Consider the following 25,248-nt stretch of genomic DNA (forward strand, 5'->3'; position numbering starts at 1 on the left):
TTTTAGTTAAATACGCACAACTTTATTGATTGAAGAGATTAGGACAAAAACATTAAACCAAATACAGGACAAAGCACCAGAGGCCATTAGTCCCCACCATGCATGTCACCAATCTTTCCTCCCACCCAGTACTTGAGAGACAGGGGAGAGAGAAGACAGAAGGTCCTTCTTGCCTCAGCACCATCTTCTGACTGTAACAGCCCTCTCTCTGTATCTTCCATTATTAAAATAGAACCAAGGGTATATCCATGGCAGCTTTGTCTCCTTATTATGAATGGGGAAGCCACCCTCCTGGGGACAGGGGCTCCTGTGGAGTAGGCGTGAAGCATCCAAGAGTCCGCACACACATGCCACATACTAGAGTGAAGCACAGATTCAAGTAACATTTACACACTAGAGTCCACGTGTTACCTACCCAAAAACAGGACCATTTCACAAAACATATGCAGGCAGTAAAACCCAAATGACTGAGGTACTGGGAACACAAATATTTATGCCAAAAGAGTTCTGTATCATACAGCAATAGAAAAGCCGGAATACAAAAGGAAAACATTTTGCCACTCGAAATCAAAGAAGGTTATCTAGAAAGAGCCAAATGAGAGGTTATTCCAGGGACAGAAATACTCAAACAGGGGGACAAATTATAAGTGATAACTACAGCATGTAACATGTCATCCCGTCGACCCGTAATTGAAGTACTGGCTTAATACATCACAATGTGACATTTTCCATAATAAATACAAGAGTTCTTGAAAATACAAAGGTGCGTATTGGGACAGAGCGCTGTTTGTGTTTATATCATCCCTTCTGTTCAAACCAGAGGGCTTTTCCAAGCCCAGAGGACCATTCTTAGCAAAGAAAAGGAAATAGCTGCCCTATATTTTATACACATGGGACAACCTGTCTCGCTTTACTAGTTTCCCATAAAGCAACACAACCTTGAGATCAGCATCATCAATGAGACCTGACTCCAGGAGCCACCACCGCCCCCGCCCCTCTGGAATCCCTCGCTGTATTCAGAGCAGAAAGCAATGTCTGCGGTGGGAACCCTCTTCCATCAAAAGAACAAAACCCAGAAAGGAGTTGGATTTTTTTTCTCTTTTCCTTTCTTCTTCCCCCAGACTGTGATACTACATCTGGAAGTTTGACTTCTAATAGTTTCCTGCTACAAAAAAAAAAAAAAAAAAAAAAAACCAACTGATGAGAAGCAGAACTGTCACAGAACAGATCTGCCCCTCCCCCTCCCTCTTCAGGAAGTAAAGCCTTAACATGTCACTTCCTAATCGGAACAGGAAATCACTTATTTATAAGAAATGAGTTGAAAAGCGAGAATGAGAGGTGACAAATGGAACTTTCGTTTTCTTTTTGTTTAGCACCCAGGTTTCAGGTCAGTCTGTGTGCACCGAATTATTATTATCATTTTAAGTGAATCCCATTAATTATTACATAGGTGGTTGGCCTGTTTAGAAAAAAAAAATCTTCGATCAATTGTCCCTTCCCTGAATCATAACAAGAAGTTAAATGCTAACAGTGCAATGCCAAGGTGTGTGTTTGAGGCAGAAGAGTTTCAGTTCTATCGAGACCTGCAACTATTTCTGAATAAAATGAAAAGGGGGGGGGGTAGATAAAGTAGCCCAACTGGCAGAGGGGACACTCAGGCTACCCCAGGGAAGAGAAACTTAGGGGAGGGGCTCCTGACCATCTAATCCCAACCCCCATCCCACAGGTCTTGTTCCCATGCTAAGTGTTCGGTCAGCTCCTGGAAGGTATTCCTCCTCTGAACCAAGAAATGTGTGAATACGAGTGTCCGTCTTGCTTCCCAGCCAGGCCACCTGTGGCCCAGACTCCTTTCTGGGACCCTCTCTTGCTCCTGGTACCTGCTAAGTGTCCGTGGGCCTTAAGCTCAGTTAAAGAAAGGGTCCAAGTTCTCCTCCATGTTGACATCTGGCACCAGCTGGTCAGATGCCTCTTTAGCACCAAATCCCGAATTCGAGACGCTAAAATCTGTAGAAAACCAAGGATGGTCCAGAATCTCCTGTGAGGTCAGCCGCTCTGAGGGCTCCCGTCGCAGGATGCTTCGGATGAGGCACTTGGCCTTGGGCGACAGAGTTTCTGGAATGTTGAACTGGCCCCTGCGGATCTTACTGAAGAGGGAACTGGGCTCAATGTCATGAAAGGGATAACGCCCCACCAACATGGTGTACAGCATCACCCCCAGGCTCCACACGTCCGCAGCCTTGCCCGAGTAACTGCCAGTGGTGTTCAAGATCTCTGGGCTGACATACGCTGGGCAGCCATGCTTGTCAGAGAGGGAGTCGTCATCGCCCCGGAGAATATAAGCATCTTCCAAACTCTCCAGCTTGACACGAGTCCTGTAGAAAAGAGAGAGAGACAGGAGCTCCTAAGGATGAGGGGAGACACACTGATTCATCAGGGCTGCCGCTGTTCGTCCATCCATCCATCTATCCATCCAACCATCCATCCATGTAACCAATGTTACCAGCTAGATGCGACTCACAGGATAAAATACTGAGGCTAGAGGTTTAAGTAATTTTCTTAAAGTCTTTTCACTGGGAAATAAACAAGAATTCCTCAGTTTACCATTTTGTTCTTTAGTTGTGCCCAATGCTTCTCTTTGGGACACAGGCATAAGCTGGGACATTTCAATATAAGCATTCTCCACCACTCAGTCCCTCTAAACTTTGGCATCCAAACATCAAGTTCATCTACATTTGTAGATTTTCATCTGACCTGCCTGTCACACTTCCAGAGCCTAGGGTCCTTGACCTGGCACCTACCAGTAATTACAGGTGTATGATTCACACGAAACTGCGTGTCTGGGAAGATGGGTATGACATAGCAGCATGAACCCCAAGAGTATCTTCAAACTATTCATCCTATCCCCACTCCACCCAGCTCTTCAAGAACCATGAATGCATACATAGGAATGTGCAAGTCCTAGAGGGGCTGGCAGAGGTGGAGCCATGAAAAGAAACTTCGGAGGTGCCAACACTGGTTTACACCATCAACATGACAAGGATCCAGGGTGTCACCATTGAGTGTAAAATAAAGACATACACAATGAAAAAGGAAAATCTGGGAAATAAGATGACATCTTACATCAATCGTGTTAAAAGAAACGAGATCTGAGCGGAGGACAGAGTGCTGCCAGGCATGGTGGTACATGCCTGGAATCACAACCCTTGAAAAGTAGAAGTAATAAAGATTAGGAATTCAAAGACAACCTCAGATCCACAGCAAGATGGAGGCCAGCCTCATCTCCATGAGACCTACAAACACTCTGCTTGCCAGTGCTTGCAAGGAAACCCTTCTGCGTGGCTGGTTCTCAGCAAACTCCTGGAGTTCTGCTGGGAAGGTGGCTAAGGAAAGTTGGAGTTGGAGCTAGGACTTGGGTACACTTATAAGGTCCAAGGATTCACAGCATTTGTCCCCCACATTTCTAACTGGACATGTCTAGGCCTCCACCCTGCTTGTGTGGATGAGCCCGAGAGCTCAATGAGCAAGTGGAAGTGTTGGAGCAAACTACAATGAAGCCACCTTGGTTATCAGTCCCAGCCTGCAGCCCAAGGCCATCCTCCTCCTTTCTTCCCTCTTTTCTTCCTCCCTGGGTCTGCAGGTCTCAGGCTTTCAAGGTGGTCTGAAATCCACTGATAATATCTACTTAAGGAGAGCGCTGGGAGCTATGTACAGTGGGGGGAGGGTGAAAAAGATGGGCTGCTATTAGGGTCTCCTATGAACACGTCAGTGAGTCCAAAATTCAAAGAGCGATTGCTTTCCTGGATGGTGTGGACTCCAGCTAGGTTCTATCTCTCCAGCTTTGTGACTTCAGCTAAAGTCACTTAACCTTCCTGCTTCTTAGCATTAAAGAGGAAACACTGGAGAAGATGGTGTGTGTGTGTGTGTGTGTGTGTGTGTGTGTGTGTGTGTGTGTGTTTGGTTGGTTTTAATTTTTACCTAGTAACTTTTACATTAAGTAAAATTCAACATAACCATCTTTTGCCCCCAGGATTTTCCTATGTCACAGCTCTGGCTACCCTGGAATTCACTCTGTAGATAGGCTGGACTCACACTCACATCTGCCTGCCTCTGCCTCCTGAGTGCACCACCCTTGCCTGGCAATCATATCCATTTTTGAGTGTTCATTTAGCTCACTCTCGTGATGCCCACTAATCACCATGCATCCATCTGCACAGAGCTGTCTCGGTGTCGATGCCAGGTTTAACATCCCATAATACACAGCCACAAGGATTCTCCTTTGCCATTTGCTCAGCTGTCATCTAGAATGACCCTACCACACGCATGTTTCTGAATTCTCCCGTAACTAATGGCCTACAAGACTAAGAAGGGAAGACGCTAGCTGTGTTAATCTGGAATTGAACTGATTAAAAACAAATCTTTCTTTCTCAAGCTTACTTCTCCTAATAGGAGGTGGCAGGTGGCGGTGACCCACTCAGCAGCCTTACCAGATGTTCCAAGATGCCCAGAGAGGAGGATATGAGTGCAGAGGGAGGGGATCATGAGCCATAGACTCAAAGGGCTCCTCTCAACAGCTCCTTCCACCCTACTTCATCCTTAAAGCTCCTGCCTAGTGGGGGGCCAAACTGACCCCTCTCCCCCAGTTCCCTTGTTTTGAGGGCAGAGTTGCTGCTTTATCTCTGAACTCTGGCTTTGGAAGTAATCTCTGTGTGTGAATGGCTGCCAGTTCAGGAAGAAACGTTTAAGTGTTGGAACCAGAGGGTTCAGGTGGGACAGGATTGCCATTATGAAGCCCTCAAGGGAGTGTCTTGGGTCATCCACATGGAGGAAGTGTCCTTGTCATACTTGATGATTCCATGCCTGGGTACCTATCCTCCAAATGCAATCTGTGTCCCACCTGCTTCTCTGTGTCTCAAAGGCAGTGTGCGACTGACTCAGTCCCCCTGGGGACCTTCCGTAATGTCCCCTTCGTAGTATGTTCTTCCCCTGTCGGTGGGTCTCTACTCAAGTGAGTGACGTGAACTGGGCTCACCCGGAGCCTCACGCAAAGCAGCCCTGTTTCTCCCTCCTATCAGCCTTGCCAATGTCGCTCCCTTCTATCAACAGGGTTTGGTATTCAGAATCCACAGACCACCCGGTGGTTGTTTGGAAATGATTGCTGGATTCCTTAGCTCCAGGAGCTTGAAGCGGTAGAGCAGAGTCACTTTGGACGGAGCAGACAAGATCTACTACATGTCGCTGCCGTGGTCCAAGTGCCTTGACCCACTGCTGGTGCCAAATTACTTATAGGAATGACTCCGAGAAGCAGGTATTAACTCTGGGGATTTCTGCTCTGCTGGAAAGGAACAGTGGCTTTCCGTTCTCCTATCTAGCTAGAGTTATGCAGAAATCAGGATAGGCACATAAACCAGGCATGTGGTCAGAGAAGGGAAACGGGATTTCAGGGAATAAACCCCTGGCTCCCCTTGTCAGCAGGCAGTCTTTTCAACTCTGCGCTTGAAGCTGAGTCAAATCTTCCAATCTGTTGTCTGGTCCCTGCTCATCTCCTGAACATCACAACTGTACATTCTGACACTCTTCCTCCTACCCCCACACTCAAAGCATGCCGCCCCCTCATCTTGTACCCGTGTGGCCCCATAATGAGGCCTTTAGACTGTGTTCAGGGCCACCATTTTGTCCACTCCTCCAAGCCGAGTCCTTCTCTCTCGCTCACTCCTGTCTCAAGACATTAAGCACATCAGGATAGAATTACTAAAACCACTTGCCTGCTGCTGAGGCTGGGCTGTGCCTGGCCAGTCGACAGGTAGCTTTATCCTCCTTCCTGTTAACAGTTCTCAACCTTGTGGTTCAACCCCTTTGGCGAACCTCCATCTCCCATAATATTTACATTACAATTCATAACAGTAGCAAAATTACAGTTATGAAGTATCAATGACAATAATTTTATCTCATGGTCACCACACCATGAGAGATCATATTAAAGGAAGGTTGCGAACCACTGCTTTAGGGGCTACGGCTACATCCAGTAAGGTCTGAGGATGTGGTGAGGAACAGTTGAATTTCCCTGGCTCATCAGTCACCAGGTTCCACAAGTGCTGAAGCCAACGAACTGAGCTGTCCCAGGAACCAGGACAACTCAGGTACCAAAGCACACGCTAAAGTCAGCTTCAAGCTCAAGTTCATTCTTCAAACACTATGAAGCACCATGTCAGATGCCATCTACATCCCTGATGCAAGCCAGGTGTTTATGTATCTGCACCTTTTTACATCTAGGTATTTATGCATATGCATTATGGCATAAGCGACTATATTGGGTATATGTTTCTTTACTGTGAACCAGGAACCCTAGGCCCCGAGGCCAAGTCAGTCAGTACACCTGGCTAGGCTGCTGGGGGCCGGCTCCTCAATCTTTCCACAGAGCAGGTTCAGCCACCACCGCTCAGAACCATGGAGTAAGGAAGGCTCCATCCAGGTGGGCAGAGCCAGCTTTTACTTCCTTCCATAGCATCAGCACTCAAGGCAGACGGGGAGAGGGCAACAGCAGCTTGGAGACAGGATGGAGAAGAAATGCAGTCCCCGAGGCACTCCCTAACCTTGCTCCTCCCCGGAACATCCTCAGCTTGTTTACATCACTCCTAACAAGGGTTGGGGCAAGGGTTCTGGATTCTATCTTTAAACACTGATCTTCCAGGATGTTTTCCGTGCGGTGGGGCAGAGGGAAATGAGCCAGGAGGCTCGGGCTTCAGCCTCAGTGCCTGAGGGCCTGTTGTGCAACCACGGGAGCTACCCAGTTACTCCAAGCCTGACCTTTTCCTCTCAGAAAAGAAGCTGCTTCTTCTCCCAGGACTGCGCCTGGGTAAGGGACATTTGCAGACAGATAGGAGCAGACATGAATGAACAGGCTTCCTCTGAAGTCTCCTCAACAGTCTGGGGGAGGGGGCGATGATGAATTTCCCTAGCAAAGGAGGAGTCTATTTCCATAAAAACCAACAAGAGCATCTGTGGACCTGGTGATTCAAATAGCCCACTAATCATTCAGGCATTTCAAAGACGTCCAGGAGCATTTTACTCCGCTCAAACTCCCAAACTAGGCACGAGGGATCTGGCCATGACAAGTAAGGCAACAACCATTCTCTCTGATTTGCTGAGGATTAAATGAAGTAATGCAAGACAGGATATCCCAGAGAGCCCAGCGTGGCAGAGTTGCCTATCACATGGTGGCAACTATATGGATCCGATTGTTAAACGGAGACTCCCACCCCCAACTGTAAAGTCTAGTGATGCAGGCAGAGGAGCAAGGGTAAATGCAAGCCTGGGCAGGTGGGACTAAAGGAAATGCTGTGCCCATTCTGTTCACGTGACCCTCTGCACTTGTACACCCCTTGGTTGAGATGTTCTTGCCTAGTGCGTGCCCCGCTCAGCCCTGACCCTCAGATCCTCGGGATGTGCACCGTGGGGGTGGAGGAAGTAGAGATGGTTTTTGAAGAAGACAGACTTCTGAAAGTGACATGGTGGCAGAGGGAGGAGACAAGGATAGATAGTGGGATTTGGAAGAACTGTAAACTAGGAGCCTAGGTCCAGTGCAGGAGCCTAGGACAGATTGCACTCGACCAGGGGAGCTGGCTCTCCCTGCGCCTACTTCAGTCTGTCTCCGGCACAGAAAGGTGAGCTGCCTTGCTTTTGACCCAATGGGTGAACAAGGCGAGCAAGAGGTCAGTCTGTGTACTCGATGATGGGCAGCCTAGTGTCAGACTTCTATCACCATGGTCCAATGCCAGCTGAGGAAGCCAGGACCCGCAGAATACAATTTCTCTCTCAGCATCTGTGGAATATCAGGAGTCCCCCTCAAAATCCAGGTCCCCCTCACCCATCCCCAGCACAGGCCCCAAAGCGCCTACAATGACCAAGAACAGCTAGTAACATAACCTCGGGCTTTTAAATGTTTTTCTCCCATGAAACATGAACATACATAACTACAGAATCTGAAAGGGGGCTCTTCCAGCTTCTGTATTCCTGATAATTCTGTAGCTGCTGGGTTGTAAAATCTCCTCTAGGACACCCTAACAGTCTGAATGTGATGATATGAAAAATAGCAGTCACCAGGCTAGAATGACCAGATGCTGGGCTTGGACGGCCTGCCTTCTTATGTCTCATATCAAAAATGAAAGACAGGGATTAGGCTATGCACACTTCCCGACAAATACGGGAACTGAGGTATGGAGAATTAAATGCCCAAGCTAGCTGAATTAAAAAAAAAATGACCCTGAATGGAGGTCAGGAAGCTTCGAATGCCATTGTCCTCCCCAAATACATCTTGTCCCCATCTCAAAGAGCAAAGGTGTTGAAGAGCTATCCAAAGGCATGATCAGATGGAGACTTTCTTTAGTACTAGACTTACTGACGTACAAACACATCACATGTGTTAATTAATTGCCATGTGTACTTAATTGTCCTGTATGGTTCACAATGTAGACAGAGGTGGATGGATTCACATGCTAGAAGAAAAGACTGAGGTATCCGAAACTCAAGGAGACTGGCCAAAGGCTACCTGACAAGGAATGGCAGAGTTGAGATTCGAATTCGAGTTTTTGTTTTTAATCCTCTAATATAGTATCCCATCTATCCCAGGGGGGCGGGAGGACATAGAAAAATAAAACAAAGCAAAAATACCAAAACAAAAACAGGAAAAAAGGAAAAGAAGAGAAAAGAAAAGACACAGTCCTAACAGCAAGCCATGTTTTGCTTTGAAACCTTTAAGCCTCACCCTGCACTCCTGGCAGGATGAAGTGAGGACAGGGTGGAACAGGGTGGGGCTCAGCCAGTCCAGCAAAGTGGGCCTGACAGGGACAGGAAATCCAGTGGCAGATCGTCCATAGCTGCAGAAGAGGCCAGAGAAGGCTGTCAGCCTCGGGGTCCAGGCAGACTAGGAGCCAAGGGAAAAGATCAGCGGCAGCCAGGCTGTTTGCTCTGCTCCTAAAAATGTGCCCCTGGTACGAGAAAAAAATCCTGCTACAGTGAGTAGCCAGAGGTGTCTGGGAAGGAGCCACCCAGCACTATAGGAAGCATGGCTCAGATTCTGTAGCCACACCAGAAGTGGGCAGGCTGCTACATAGCACCACACAATCCTTCATTTAATCTCGTTTCATGTACATACAGAATTCCCCAGCAATCAACTGCAAGCCAGTTTTGCTCCAGGGCCAGTATTAGTGATTCTGTCCATCTCCGGTCTGCAGTAGCTCATAAGTGAGCAGGGAAGCAGCTGCTACATTAGTCAAGAAAACCCTCCATGGTGCAGGTCAGATGTTGACAAGGAGGCAGAAGCCAGGGAAGCTATGCCACGGTCCGATCTTGTAGCACCACACAGCTTGGAAATTGGTTATTTGCGCGAATTGGATGCACAAGACAATTGGAGCGACCCTGGCAGCTACGAAAGGGAAAGGACCTGTCAGGACATAGCTGGGATGAGAACCTGAGGACGCACCCACTGCCATGGAGCCTCCAGCATTGTGGGCATGCCTCTGACTCACTGAGGCTACTGGACCCACAGGGGAAGCCATTGCACCTGGAGTGTCATTCTATTGCTTGGGAGATTCCACATAAGCCACAGCTTGCAGCCTACAGGGCTTCATGCCTCTGGTTGCCATGGAAACAGACAGGGAAACCCGAGGTAGAACACAAAGCCACACTGACTCTCCATTCACCATTTGCTTCCTGCACTTAGAAGCGGCTCCTAAAGGATGTGTCCTACCCCAGATCAATCGATTGATTCACCTCTCAGAAAAGCTTCCCCGGGATCCGTGGTCGTGAGAGTGTCCGGTGGTGTGGAGGCTGCGCTGCCCAGGCTGGCTCATTATCTAGACAGTTCCTCTCTAAGCCTTGGTGTTGGGGAAGGGGCAGTGCCATGAGTGCATGTGGCCATGCATTCTCTGGGACAGAAGAAGATGCCCTACCTGGCAGGCAGCCCCAAAAGGCCAGGGATCCCCACATATGGCTAAACCCAGACTCAGTAATCCCAGAGAAGCAGGAAGTCTGGTCCTGCTCTTGGCTTTAGTGCGGCCATGTTTGGGATGTAGGAAACACAGTTCACAATCTCACTGTCCCTGGTTGTCTGCCTCGTACTCTTCCCACTGTTCTACTCTGATTCCAGCGGTCTGGAAAAATCCATCAGTGACTTTTCCAAGCTTCAGGTCAAGGGTAAGATCAGGAGGTCTATCCAGGGCCCTAGCTACCTGTCGGTCTCTTTATTTACTGTTTCCCAGATGACCCGCACCCCCGGGGCAACTGCCTCTTAGAGGTGGCTCCTTCCTGTCCACTCCTGCTGTTGGAGCAGTGAACTATCTAGAAGAACTACTGTCTTCCTCGTTCTTGGCTTTCTTATCCTGATGCCAGCCCCACAACCTCTAGCTCTGCAAGAGGGCATAGCAAAGGACTTCATACATATTCGCAAAATCATCTGATTTCAGAATCTAAGCCCCTCTTCCTCCAACCCCAACCTTCTTTTCTAGGACCCTTAAAGAATAAATATGAGCTATGTCTGGAACCCAGAGAAATTACAGATTGGATCCTTCCATCAGCTAGAGAAACTTCCGTGAGAGCCGGAAAAGCACATTCGTCAAGTGTTTCTGTCCACTGCCTTCTACCTCCTATTTGACACAGACAGGGAATTTTCTTATAATATATATGTATCTTGGGCGTGAGGAACTATCAACACATCTATTTCACCAACTGTCACTCACCATGCAATTAAAAACCTCTCTTACAGTGCAGGGAAAGAGACGGAGAGCACCCACGGAACAACAGGAATGCCTGTAAGTTTTGGTCAACTGGTGGTACCGTCCATAAATGTCAGGACTCCTCAGAAAACTGAGCTTCAGGTAGACTTTGGCAGCTGGGTCCACTAGGTGTATACCTGTCTAACTGTGTCACCTTGCAACAACCCTTTTGGAAAAGAATGGGTCTCAACTTCCTTATCTGTAAACTGACAAAGTCTCTGCCAAATGGGTTTAAGTTTGTTCATTCAAATACAGCAGTGTGAGATGGTTCAGTGGTTGAAGGCACTGGCTGTCAAGCCTGATAATCTGAGTTCAGACTCCCAAATCCATATGGTATTAGGAGACAAGTGAGTCCTACAAATTGTCCTCTGATTTTCACCACAGCATCCATGTGCCCAAACGCGCATATGCATGAGTGCACTTGCAGACATGTGTACACACATGCAAACACACAATTAACAAATCCAAATAAACATGCCAACTAATTAGAAGTCAGTGAAGTTAAGCACAGTAGTTAGAACAGAATCAGTCTGGTCCATGTAGGTCCTATAAAAACAAGACATGGGTCTCATTCGGCCCAGTAGCCTCCAGCATCTAAAGTATTTGGTCCATAACCAGTGCTTAACATGCATTCCTTGAATGAATAAAAGAATATCTGCCATTTTAGAGTTATGAAGCTCAGTGCCATGAAGCAGTGACTGGAAGCCGTGATGCAACAATATCTTCATGATCTGGCAATGCAACAGGCTTGGTGCTAGGGGCCTTACATAGAGCATCTCCCATGAATTGCAGAGAAGAGAAAACATCGTGGTGGTGCACGCCTGTCACCTTAGCACGAAGGAGAGAGGCACAGGGACCACTGCAGGTTTGAGCAAGCCGAGGCTTCACAGCAAGACGCTCTCTCCAGAAAGAGAAAAGGTGGGGTTCAGGGTGCAGGAGAGATGGCTGAAAAGTTGAAAGCCCTACTGTTTGTGCAGAGGACCCAAGTTCAGTTGCCAGCACATATTTGGGTAGCTCACAACCACCTTTAACTCTAAGGGATCCAACACACTATAGGCTGCTGTGCGCACAGAAACACATGTGGCAAACACACACACACAGGCACGCACACATAAAAATAAAAACAAAACTTAAGAAAGTGAGAGAGGAAGCTGAGATCATAGATCTAAGTGGAAGCACCAAGTCTTTCTTGCCACCTTGCTCACTTCCTACTTTCCGACTCCCCATCAGTTAGTTGACTGATGGAGGCTAACCAGTAAGGAGATATAAATCCTGCCAAGCCATATCCAGGAGTTAGGCTGCTTCAAGGGGAAGAGTGGCCAATTATCACAGTGACGAGCAAAGCCCTTCCTAAATGAAATTACAGTATGCTGAGAACAAGATCGCAAATAATGTTTCCTTAGGCATAAATCAGTAAACTGAGCCGGCAGCAACGTGTTAATTCCTCACTCAATGTGCAACTTTGAAAATAGCTGTCTTTGAAAAGGTGTCTCCATGGGGACCCATAAGTTTTCTGGGCTCCCCTTCTAGGCAACGACCTACATTTGGATGATTTCTATGTATCCCTGACTCTCTCATCTTGTCATTGGAATCCTATCTGAGCTGTTCCTATCCAAAAAAAGGAGATTCTCATTTAGTCAACAAATAGCAATGCCTACCATGTTCTGGGAGCCACGAATGAAAGGCTACTTCTGTCCCCAGGAAGTTCACCAGTCCAGCACGAGCAAGGACGGGGGAACAGAGGGCAGCTTCGTAAGGGGTATTTAGGTCAGGCCGTGAGAACCAAGTAGGAGTGGCTAAGGAGACAGTTCAGTCCACCAAGTGTTTGCTGAGCAAGAATCCGAGTTCTAAATTCATGTAAAAACCCCGGTGGCGGCAGGGTGGGGGGAGTATACTTATAATTCCAGTGCTGGGATGATGAAGACATGCAGATCCCCAGGGCTAACTGCCAAGTCAACCTAACTACTGGGCGAACCTTGGGTCCCAGTGAGAGACCTTCTTTCAAAAAGTAACACAACAGTCCTGGCTTCTGGCTCCTGACAAACAGCATCTAAAGTTGACCACTGGCCTCCTCAGGTACGTGCATATACATATATGCATATACACTCACTCCTGTGCACGAGGATAAAGTAGGAAGTGTCTGCCATATAAGCAAAGGGATGCATGGGAAAAGGACACCTAGCCATCCTAGGGAGCTTGTTAGAGGTACAATGGAAAGAAAACTTTGTCCCACCAGTTGGTACAGGCACAAAGACATATGGTCTACATAAATATGAGCATTTCCTGGACTCTACCTCACTAGAAAGAGAGACAGAGACAGAGACAGAGAGAGAAACAGAGAGAGAGAGAGAGAGAGAGAGAGAGAGAGAGAGAGAGAGAGAAGAAAGAACTTACCAAAAATAGAATACCTACAATTTGTAAAATTATATATAGCTATTAGTGAAAGAAAAGCTGAGCCTGGCCTCTAGGGCTCTGATGCATGCCCTGAATCTTTTATCAGGTATAGAAACTTCGGTGGAGGTGGGAGCAACTTAAAGACCTAAAAGGAAGAGCCAACACAGACAACAACACCTTGGAAAGATGGCCTCAGCCTCTGCTGGTGGGGAGGGAGGAGGAACAAGCAGTACAAAGCCCACCTGCATCCCTAGGCCTCCCCCTCCTGGGAGCCCCTGAGTGCACACAGCAGGTCTCAGCGCCCAGCCTGCAGAGGCAGGCACTAAGCAGACAGGCTGCCACACAGCAGATGAAATGAAAGCAACCACCTTAAGAGATAAAGATCTGTGGACCAGCAGCATGTAAGAAGGCAAGTTTCTGAGTTCACATGGGACATTTCTGTGCTGGGAGATGTAAACAGTGATCTGAGGTTAGGGGGTGGAGCCTAAGGGGGGCAAGAAGTCTTGTCCCAGGAGAAGAAGCTAGCTGGACAAAACAGACGGAAGGTCACGGCTGGAACAGTATCCTACCGCTTTCCTCAACAGCCTAGGGATGCAAAGATATAAAGGGGCGGGGGTGGGGGGGAAGCAGACGTAGAGGCCAAGGTCAACACTGATCCCTTTTTTTCTATGAGGAAGGTCTTCCTAGTTCTATTTTATAGTCAAGGCAGTCTGGGCATACAGCTTCGGTGTTCTGTCAGGGCTAGATTTCTTAATAAGTACAAGAGCAGGGGTTGGAACCCAGACAACCATTTGGGCTCACTTCTCTTAAGTTCAGACCTTCCTTTACAGGGTCCATCTGAAACACATGGGTCTCTAGCGATATGCTAACCAAGCAAGTAACCCGATATAACAGAGGCATGGAGGTACTGGGGATTCCCTGTGGCAATGTGGGTAAGTTTTCTCTCTTTTATCAGATTGGGGGAGGCCATGAAGGGTTCTGCAAGATTGAGGGGTGCCCCAGGAAAGCTCAATGAAGGTAGGGGATTCATCAAAATGAGGCTCACTGATGGTGGGTCTTCAGGGTGAACACTGGAGAGGCGCTCCAGACTGCAGAAACACACTCCTTCCCTGAGTCTAGGTGGAATCGACCTTACACCGGAAGGAACTACTATCCACAGACAAGGCTGCTATAGAGCGTGACCTCATCCTTCATCAATCATGAACCCACCAAGCCTTCTGGGCTGTCCATGCCTAATGGCACTCTTCTCCCCCAATGACTTCAAGTTCAGCCGTCACAAAGAGAGTGCCTGCTCTGCATTTGAGTCACGGCATCTTCTTCCTGAACACTAACCACCTTCCAGGGATGCTACGGTTACAGCAGTCTTCTGGAGGAGGCTGCAGCTTGTAAACAGGAAGAGACACTCAAGACAAGGACCTGAATCTAGAACTTAAACCAAGGCCAAAGGCTATCAGGTGAAGCCAAGCTGTCAACGACCAATATAGCAGGGGCGGGTACACCGGCCTTGAGTCTGCACATGACCTTGCGTGTCATCAAAATGACATCGTGTTGGTAAAGCACTGACAGTTCCACTAAAGAATCCTTCAGAGATGGCTCCAGGTTCAGTCAAAGGTAGTCTCCCATCTAAAACCTACACAGAAGTCAGCGCTTGTTCTAAACAAGTGAGACTCAGTCAACTCTGCCACAGGATGCTTTACTTTCTGTTGCTCTTGGGATCAGAAAACAGAAGGCATGCCCATGCCTATATACTTGGGTAGCTGAAGCAGGAGGATACTGAATTCCAAAGTAGCATGGCTATATTACAAAATTATCTCAAAGGGAGAACAGATGAAAGAGAGGAGAGATTGCTATTGGAATAAGCAAACAAGGAGCTGACAAAGAAGTCCTTCTTGGTTGTTTCAGGGCTGTTTCCAAAGGACCACAGAAGAAAGGGCTAGAAATCAGACAAAGGCTGCCTCTGGGCCATGCTCTCTAGTGTTCTGTACCATGAGGATAGTTATACTTCTTTGACTCACTTCCTTTATTCGCTGGAGGTATGTGTTGTAGGAGGCCATTTGTTCGTTTCCTGGCCACCCAGACTTGAAATAACCACACAGAAACTGAATAACTGAATTATTTGCAATACTGTTTGGCCAATAGCTTAAGTGTATTTCTGGCTAACTCTTACATTTTAAGTAAACCTATTTTTATTAATCTGTGTATCGCCACGTGGCTGTGGCTTACCGGCAAGGTTCTGTTCAGTGTCTTTCTCTGGTCTCTACTTCTCTTGAAAAGCATGGCTTGTCTTGACTATGCCTTTTTTCTCCCAGCATTCAGTTCAGTTTTCTCCGCCTAGATCTACTCTACCCTATCACAGGCCAAGGCAGATTCTTTATTCATTAACCAATAAAAACAACACACAGACAGAAGGACTTCCCACACCAGGTGTGATTTTGGGATGTGCTACCCCAACATTCCCTGATGCCTGACTAGGTCTCTAAAGGAATGTTTATTCATGCAGAGCCCATGGGAGATGGCTAGAGCATTTGAGGGCTCATGTGTTCTGTCAGATAAATGGAGTTCTTGACAGCCAAGTTAGCTTCCTACAGACATTCATGCACCTTCTGCTCTTTCTTGGTGTTAACTCTGAGACTTCAGCAGTCCCACTTTCATAGACACTGGCTACAAAGTGCACATGGGCTCAATGGTGGAGTGCTCATCATAATGTCCAAAGAGGGTTTGCTCTGCAGCCCCTCTCTCTCTCTCTCTCTCTCTCTCTCTCTCTCTCTCTCTCTCTCTCTCTCTCCCCCTCCATCTTTACAAAGAATTAAGTAAATTGACCACGCCTTATTTTGTAGGCGAACAGACGGTAAAGAGAATATCTTAGGTCAATACATACTCATCTTCCAAACGAGAACATCAAAGAGGGAGAAACATGCATGTTAAAACTGAAGAAGAATGAAGAGCCACCATGGCAAAGCCATGACAACATAATGAGGATGAGCATGAGGTTGAGAGAGGGCATCCCAAGGTCATAAAAATGATTAAAGACAAAAGCATAAGGACCAATCACCTGTGTTTCAAGGGCTGGAACATCTGACTGAAGAAGGGAAAAGGTGAGAATCACCCACATCCTAATCTTAGGGGAGCCTGTTTCTTTACTTGGTTAAAGAAAAAAAATGAAGCCATTTCAATAAAACCAGGACATTAGCTTTCAGAGTTGCTAGTGCCCACCCACCGCCACATGTAAAAATATGCAAAGGATAACCAACCTTTATAGGCACAAGAAGCCCAGAAGCTTTCTACATGTTGTATGCACAGCTGGATTATAATCACCCATGAAATTATTCCATTTGGGTTAAGTAACAACAGGCCCTTCTCCTTTGCTAAGCCCCAAGTGCTTGCCAGACATTAAGTCCCCAATTAATTTGAAACATGGAGGAGAAAATAAACAAATGAGAGAAAGAAAGAAAAGAGAAAGAAAGAAGGAAGGAAGGAAGGGAGGGAGGGAGAGAGAGAGAGAAAGGAGAGAGAGAGAGAGAGAGAGAGAGAGAGAGAGAGAGAGAGAGAGAGAGAGAGAGAGAGAGAGAGGATCACAAATGACTAGATCAGGCTCATGGAGAAAGGGACAATGGACTTCTGCAAACAATGGCGTGAAAATACCACAGGCCACCAAGCTGAATGTCAAAGAAAACAGAAGGCAGATAGGCCTGCTCCCAAGTTCTATGTAATTTACAGAGAGTACCAAAGAAATGTCAGCAGGATGAGGGCATGAAGGAAGTGGACCAGACTGCCATCATATGGTCCAGCGGAGAGTCCTGACATTCCCTACCCTCTTCTCCAGTTCAGAATGATCTAGTTCAAGACTTGAGACTCCATGGACTCAGGTGTGTGGATCCTCTTAAACAAGTCTTGGGGCATAAAGAACAAATGGGTGATGAGGGCTCTAAATGCATTGCTTGCATCCCTCTAAGAAAATCTATTCTTCAAAGGAAGTTTTACAAGCAAAGAGAAAGATGGGCTTCTCAGAGGTTGGCTAAATGGAACCTGATGAGTTAATGGTCTATCCATGAAGCCCAGATGCTCATATCTTGAACAGATGCTTCTTGAGACAGTCAGTCAGGCCTCCTTGGTGCAAAAGCTTACACCATCAGCTCCTCACCTGGCAAGCCAGTCCTTCCAACGTTACCTCTGATAGGCTCTTCTCACCTTACCATGTTCCTTGGTTCTTCAGGATCCAGTTAGAACTAACAACCCTACATCACATCACACAGGGCTGAGGACTTGCCTCTAGCTATTGTAGGTCTGTTGTCTGACATTCACTACCAGTCCTGGGGGGCACACCTACTACATGCATAGGAAACAGCTACATTGTAGTGGGAGGGCTATAAACAATGTCCTCTAGGTAGTGAGTGTTCTGATGGCACAGGGTCTTTAGAAGCCTGCCTTTGTCGACTTCAAAACTGCCACACTGGCTTGTAGCCCCCTTCAGAATGCATTACACAAAACACACACATTCAGCAGGCCACAGACTAACCCCATCCCCTGGCCTTTGAACATTTCACGATAGGAGTAATGGCTTCTTGTTTGCCGAGGATAGTGCGGGGACACCACAACATTCTCTCTTTGTTCTCTTTGCCTTAACCCTCACCTGGACAGCAGGCAGCAGAACAAGCTCCCTGCCGATGCAGATGGAGACACTCTATCAAAGCAGCCACACACACCACACACACACACCACACACACACACACACATCTGCATGGGTTGAGCCACTCACCTCTCTTCATCCTTGAAGATAAATTTCCGTAGCTTGAGGTCACGCAGCACCAGCCCTCCATCGTGGCAGTGGGCCACAGCAGAGGCAATCTGGTAGAACAGTCGGGCTGCCTCCTCCTCCCTCAGCTTCTTGCAAGTGCGGACAAAGGAATGCATGTCTCCATAGCTCCGCTCAAAGAACACATAGGCTTTGGTCTCCCCCAGGAGGATTTCTGTGATTTGGTTGATGTTGCTGTGGGCAGACAGGCAGAAACACGGGGCCAGGGACTCCTGGTAGCAGCTGATCTCAAACACCTAAAACAGAATTGACAAGATCCCAGTCAGCGTCAGCGGTGCCTCCTACAACCCAAACCGCAGAATGCTGAAGCCTCTCACGGGCTTGTGCTCTGACATGGCATAAAGGGTATGAAACTCAGACCCCGAGCACACCAGTTCTGCCTGCTACCCACTGTATAGTGCACAACTAATCTCTTGACTGCCCAGAACCTCCTAATCTTTGACACAAAATGGGTAAATGAAAATTGATTCAATATTGGGGGGATTTTAAGGGAAAAATGAAGTAAATAAACAAATGCTAAGCTTTATTATTCAGTGTGTGTGTGTGTGTGTATGCCTCTGTGTCTATGTGTCTGTGTATGTGTGTATGTGCCTATGTGTCTATGTGTGTCTGTGTGTCTCTGTGTGTGTGTATCTGTGTGTGTCTCTCTCTGTGTATGTGCCTGTATGTCTATGTGTGTGTGTGTCTGTGCCTGTATGTCTATGTGTGTGTGTCTGTGCCTGTGTGTCTGTGTGTGTCTCTATGTATGTATGTGCCTGTATGTCTGTGTGTGTATGTGTCTGTGTGTGTGTGTCTGTGTATGTGCCCGTGTGTCTGTGTGTATATATATGTGTCTGTGTGTGGAGGCCAGAGGTCAACCTCAGGTATGCCTCCTCAAGAAACTTCATACCGGGTCTCTCACTGGCCTTGGACATAGAGAGCCCTGGAATCCTCCTGTCCCTGTATTATTAGAGTATGCAACACCACATTTAGCTTTTTAGATGTGAATGTCAAGAGTCAAACTCAGATTTTGTTTGTTTGGCAAGCACTTGACTGTCTGAGCTAGTACCTAAGTCCAAAGGGTTTTATTATTCTCCCCAGGAGAGAACATATTTATAGAAGAAAAAATGACTACAAAAAATACTTAGAGAAAAAAAATCAAGTGACCACTGGGCAAAAACATCTATTTATGTTTTATAAATGCACCAAAATGCACACGAAGGAACAATTAATTCATCATACATCTAGACTTTCCTTAATAGTTCTCCACATGCGATGAATTCATTTTACAGATGGGCAAACCGAGGCAAAAGAAACAAGCTTAAATCTTGCCCCCAGTGGCAGTGTTAGGAATAGCATATGGGCCGTCTCCATAGGGGATCGGACTGGCTTCCTTCCACAGATACCTAACTCAATGAATCAATCATGCAATGATTTTTCTATGAATCAGAGTTAGCCTGTGAAATGCCACCTCGCTGTTCCTTAAAAAGAAAAATGCACCGTCAATGCCTTCTGAACAGATCGACCTAAGAGAAATGAACACAATAGAAAAATGTTGAGGGTGGAAAGGGGAGCTTTCCATTCATTTCAAAGCCTATACTAACTCAGCTACACCAGCACTTAGGATTGGAATGGGGTTTCCCTTGCTCTGGGCAGGGTGGGAGGGATGTGGTAAGGGGAGTGTTACTTGGAAGTGGTATGGGGTGGGTGAGGGGGTGTTTCCTTTAAAAGCAGGTCTAGCAGAAACTCTAGCTTGTCTTCTGTGCAGCAGTGAGCGCCTGTCAGTTGGTCCCAGGTGAAACCCCATCCCCAGTATTTGGAGAGAGGTAGGAGAGATGCCAGAGAAACCCCCTGTCTAGGGGATCATCATCACTCTGGCTGGCTTCATCCAAATAGGATGGGTAACGCGCAGAGACAAAGAACCTCCCTCTTTGTAAAAATACCCTGACCTAGACACCACAACCTTCCCTGGGTCCTGATCCCACCCAGGAAGCTCTGTCTCAATTCTCTTCACTGCCAAGGTTCAGTCTCAAATGCGTGCAATATCTTAGAACCCTCTGAGGGATTCCTGGACTTTCTGGGGCCCATGCAGGAACACAGGCTGCAATGTAAAAATCCAGGAGTTAAGTAACTGAGCATTAAAAAAAAAAAAAGAAAAAAAGAAAAAAGAAAGGAAGGAAGAAAGAAAGAAAGAAAAAAGAAAAAAAAACCTGTGAGTCAAACAGGGACAATAAGCACCTCAAGGGGGCTGGTGCTAACTGGGGCCGAGGAAGCAAAGTCAACAGAAAGGCTGTGAATGAGCCATAATGAGGTAGCTCAGGAAAGTGGCACAGCTGTTGCCACTACACCCTCGAATTTAAGAATGAATGCTGGAACCTCCCCGGAGACCACAAATCACACCCAGATATTGTCAAAGGATGACCTCAGAGCGGTGACCTCAGAGGCCTGCTCAATTAGGAATCTGAAATGCTTGAGTCAACCTTAGCACAGAGACAGCAGGCCACAAAACCAGGGAGGAATTTCATCGAGGAACACACATGAACACACACACACACACACACACACACACACACACAGTGGCTAATATCAACAGGCTGCATTATGTAACAAGCATGATTTGCTCTGCAGGGCCAGGATGTGGGTTCTGTCTCCACTGCCTACAGTTCTAATTACTTATAATGCACTTCCTGTTTCCAGTTACCTTTAAAATAACAATAATAAAAATAAAACAAAACAACCTTCGGCTCAGCATGGTTAGCCTGCTCTCCCAGAGCGGGGCTGAAAAACTGAATGGACAGAGAATTAATGAAAGTACCCAACAAATTCACAGTCGATCTCCAGTGTGGCCATCCCCTTTTGTGGGAGAGTGTAAAACTGCAAAATGGTGCACAGAAAAGGAAAAAAAAACTAAAAGAACTGCTTACGTCCTCCTACACGGGAAGGAGCCAAACTTTTATTAGTGGCTATAACAGGCATTTATAGGCTTGGATTGGTATTTAAACAATCACCCTCAAGTGCAAAAAAAAAAAAAAAAAATCAAGCCATGAGCCTAGATGCCAGCTCCTTTTAAATGTTTAATTGGGAGCCTTGGTTATATAATGTGACAGTTCAGATAAGGCCCTACGATCAGGCCACATTCATCATGTCTGAGGGGGAAAAAAAAGAAGTGCCCATTCTGCCAAGATAGTAATTATGTCATTTTGCACAGTAGCTACAAGAATTTTTGTGAAAACAGCTAAACAACCCTTAAAGATCTGCCCCTCCTTTGGCCAACTAAAGTGGGCACGTGGAGACAATAATCAGGCTGGGGAATTTGGGCTATTTTCTTGGAAGGTCTACTCTGCATCCCCCTCCCAGAAAAGAATGCCCTCCGGAACCCTCTGCAGAGTCTTCCCCAGTAAACACAACCTTTCTGTTTAATCTGCTTTTGCACTTTTTCTTGCAAGAACACCCAGCTAAGAAACAGGAACCCCACACGCTAAGACATCAAAAGGAGGTGGATTCAACATTGTAGCAAGCTTTAAAAAAAATGCTTCACAGTGCATATATTGGGGTAGCTCCCAGCATCACCCTCATAAAACTCTCCTGGAGAGTCTGGCACACAATTATGTTTGTAGAAGTCACCCACAGCACCTCAGGTAAGAAGGCAGGAGAACAGAAGCTGCCGAGTTGTAAAGGGATGACCTCTGTCAAGCAGAACAATGATATTGCACTTAAATCCACTTGCAGCCACACTGTAATTGGTGAGGGGCTGATTCAATCTTTGCAATAACTAAACCAGCAGATTAAGTACAGTTTGGGGCCAGAGAGCAAGTCTGCAAACGACACTGTAAGGTCAGCCTACAGTGAAATATGTCTTGAAGGATCTGAAATGAGAAAGAACAGAGGCCAGAGACAAGCCTGGTTTTAAACAAAGAAATAATAGCAAGATGCTCCTGCAGGATTTGGCAGCGGATTCTCATTACTTAAAATCATCTCTAGTCTTTGGGAGGAAAAAAAATAGTAAAATGCTGTGCTGAAGTTGAGCAAAGGGAGGGGGAACACCGACTGCCGATGATGGTGCATATTTCATAGGAGAATGACAGCTTGGTGGATTCATTCATTTCCAAGGATGACTGTCCTATTGTGCAGTGTGCAGGGCTCTCCACAGGCTCAGAGTTGCCTACTGAATTTAATGCTTTAGCTGGGCATAGCTGCTCTTGATTACACTAACTTGGAGAAGATGCCCCCAATGCCTAGTACATGCAAAAAGCAATATTTAAAGAGTCTTTGGTTTCCTTTAAGTTCAGAAATAATCTCAAAACTGCCTGGAGATCTTCACCCATCCGGTTTTTGCAAGGAAAGCGCTCCAATTCAACACGAAATAGGGCGATTTCACAAAGCCGCCAGCAATGAATGAGGAAAGTGTAATACAGTATTTGTAGCACAGACGTGCATGGTACCCATTTCAGAGGCAGCAGGAACCCCACTTCCCCTCAAGAAATAAAGAAAACAATGCAAAAGACCTAAATTTTAGTGGTAATGTATTCTTGATCCACATCCAGTTCTAGGTAGTATTGCTCTCCCCTGCATAGGAAAGAGACTGTAGTCGAATATTTTGTTACTACTCTCCTCAGTCCCCTTGGTGAACGCACACAAAGACACACAGACACAGGGAGACACAAAACGGTCACTGTTCAGGGTCAAAGACAAAAAGGAAACTGACATGCCCTTCTTGCTATTAGCACAGGGGGTTCCAAAGGACAGTCTCTAAACAGGCAACGGTGGTGTTGTGGGTGCCATGGGAGCAGCCACCAGGGTGTGCAAACAGGAAATCTGAAGATGCGAAGAAACCCGGACAAAAAGACAGAGCCAGAGGGTTCCTTGCTCTCCCAAAAGTGCGCAAGGGTTGATTTCTATTCCAGCCTTCCTTTCCAGGCTCCAAGCAAAAGAAAAGGCTTTAAAACGCCCTTGCCCACTAGAGCCCTGGGCTCAGCCAGAGGGGACAGTGTTTTGCTTTTTGTTTTTTGTCTCCTTTAAAGGGCACCTTTGGAACAAAGGTTTAGCACCTGCAGACTGCTAAGAACAATGGCTACAAAGGGAACCAAGTGAGCTGTGTCTGAAAACCAACCAGGGATTCCCTAGTCCTCCTGGGGAGGGGAGGGGGCTCGACGGAGAGAGAAATCCCCAGGCAAGGGTACCCAACCTGGTGCACAGGAGTTCGACCAGCTTCCTAGGGCACGCGTGTCCGTGCCCCTGCTCAGACTTACAACCCACCCCGGCTCTTCCCAAAACGCCCCCGCCGCAGCCCGCCCTATTGTCTGAAAGGGTCTAAAAACTTCGCAACTCGTCAAACGTGGACAGACACACAAACAAATCCATTTAACAAGGCCACGCGTAATGATTCCACGAACCTCCCGCCCCTGGACTCCAGGGCTCAGCGACCTTCCTCCCTATCTCAGCCCCTGCCAGAGGACCCGGGATGATTTTTTTTTTTTTAAGCAAAAGTAATGCCGGGCTGGTTACCTTGCACACCAGCTCCTCTCCGCTGTGCAGATGTACAGCGCGGAAAACGTGGTCTCCCTCCAGAGGCTCCAACAGTAAGTATTTCCCGATGCATGAAACGCAATGCGACAAGTTCGGAGTCTCGGGCGGGCTCGGAGAGCCAAGGTTCGGGCTGAAACTCTGGCTGGGCTCAGCGGACCTTATAGACGACAGCTCTTCGAAATCCTGGGTTTTGTTCCGCGATCTCCCATATCTCGCTATTGTGATAGGGGTAGACCTGTGAATGTTCATGAGTGTGGGGAATCGCACACGACCAAACAAACAAACAAACCAAAAACCCCGCTGGAGAGATGGATGAGCCGCGGCTGCAGGCGCCTCGGTGCCACCGACTTAAAAGGATCAAAAGGGGAGGGGACGCGACTAGGGCTCCGTGGGGGAAGAGTTAGGCGCTAGCCCCCGGATGGGCGCCGCAGGGCAGGTCCCCGGCTGCGAGCCCCGCTCCCGGGGGTGCTCGCTCAGCAGACAACTCGGGTCCTTTTGTTACCCCGACGCAGCCAGCGCGGTGCAGAACCGCGCTCTGGAGTATGTGGGTCTCTGTTCACAGCGTGGATCTGAACGAGTGAGTGTGCCTCTGGCTTGCGGAGCTGCAGCGCCGGAATCCCGAGCGATCCCCAGCTGAGGATCCGCAGACCGGGCGGAGGAGCCCTGCGTGGAGTTTGTGCAGTCTTCAGGGAGCGCGCGGCGCCGGCTCGCCCTCCACGCGTTAGAAACCAAACAAAAAGAAAAAGGAAATAAGCACCAGTCTACCGGCTCACGCCGCGCGGCAGTCAGAATCCGCGCTGCACCCCCCTTTTTTTGGTGAAAAGGGTGGGGGGCGTGGAAGGGGGTGCTAGAGAGGGCAGTTACCTAAGTCTTAACTGTAGATGGCGTCTGAGGCTTTTCAAAAAAAATCGCAGAGCTCTCAAAAAAAAAAAAAGTAGACAGGAAAAAAAGCAAAATAGCAAAGGAGCATTTAACTTGGAGCGGTCAGCGGTGCCAACAAAAGATTGCAAAAACTGAGCAGGGAGTGCAGGAGTGGAGGAGGCACAGGTACCACGACAAAGCCCAAGGCTGAGCCCGCTCGAGGTCAGCACTGGCTCCTGCTGTCGCCGCTTGCTCGCGTCCGGGATCCTCCTCCGAAGGAAGCAAGAAGTGCGGGTGGTGACCTGGGCAGACCAGCGACCAGCGGTCTCTGTGTCCCTGGCAGGAGCTTCCAGGGGTCCTGCAGGAGCTGGCAGCAGATGCTCCCCGGACCCTGCCAACCAGCGGCGTTCCTTTCCCGCTGCACAACCGGGTCTTGAGCCTTGGAAAAATTTGCAAACCACTCTTTCCTTCAGATGCCTTGCGACCAAATTGCACGGCGGGGTTTGTTCTGGAGGAGAAAATTGAAATCGACGGCTTTTCTTCCTTTATTATTTTTTTCTTGCCACCCAGAAGTAGGAGAGGATCGTGTATTTAAAAATTAAAGGGGATGGCCAGGCGCCCTAGGCCAATCCCGGCGCTCAGCACGCCCGCATCCCCGGGCGAGGCGGTATTAATAGTTACTTACGTGGCCGGGGATCTCGGAGCGAGCCCGGCTGTGTGTGCGCGTATGTGTGCGCGCGCGCCCCGCTCGCTCGCGCTCGGTCTCCCCATTCAATGTCACCGACACATTTCCTCTGAGCCCCCGCCCTCGTCGCCGGCCCCGCCTCACCCGCGCCCCGGCCCGTGTCATTGAACCGGGCGCCCATCAATCAGCGGCGCCGCTGCCAGTGCGCGCACGGCTCCCC

At 47.8% G+C, this 25,248-nt stretch overlaps 1 protein-coding gene across 2 annotated transcripts; it reads right to left on the reverse strand.

Moving 5' to 3' along the window:
* Trib2 (tribbles pseudokinase 2) lies at nt 1-25,248 on the reverse strand. Of its 2 annotated transcripts, XM_075984032.1 has the most exons (4): nt 24,347-25,103; nt 23,462-24,194; nt 17,921-18,213; nt 1-2,372 (listed from the first exon to the last, which is right to left on the reverse strand). In XM_075984032.1, exons 2-4 carry the CDS (start codon nt 23,729-23,731, stop codon nt 1,904-1,906), a joined length of 1,032 nt encoding a protein of 343 aa, XP_075840147.1. In that variant the 5' UTR covers nt 23,732-24,194; nt 24,347-25,103; the 3' UTR covers nt 1-1,903. The 2 variants fall into 2 exon arrangements, with proteins under 2 accessions (XP_075840147.1, XP_075840146.1); XM_075984031.1 differs by having other exon boundaries at nt 23,462-25,248.

This window comes from Microtus pennsylvanicus, chromosome 8 (genome assembly GCF_037038515.1).
Source record: "Microtus pennsylvanicus isolate mMicPen1 chromosome 8, mMicPen1.hap1, whole genome shotgun sequence".
In the NCBI taxonomy this organism is placed as follows: domain Eukaryota; kingdom Metazoa; phylum Chordata; class Mammalia; order Rodentia; family Cricetidae; genus Microtus; species Microtus pennsylvanicus.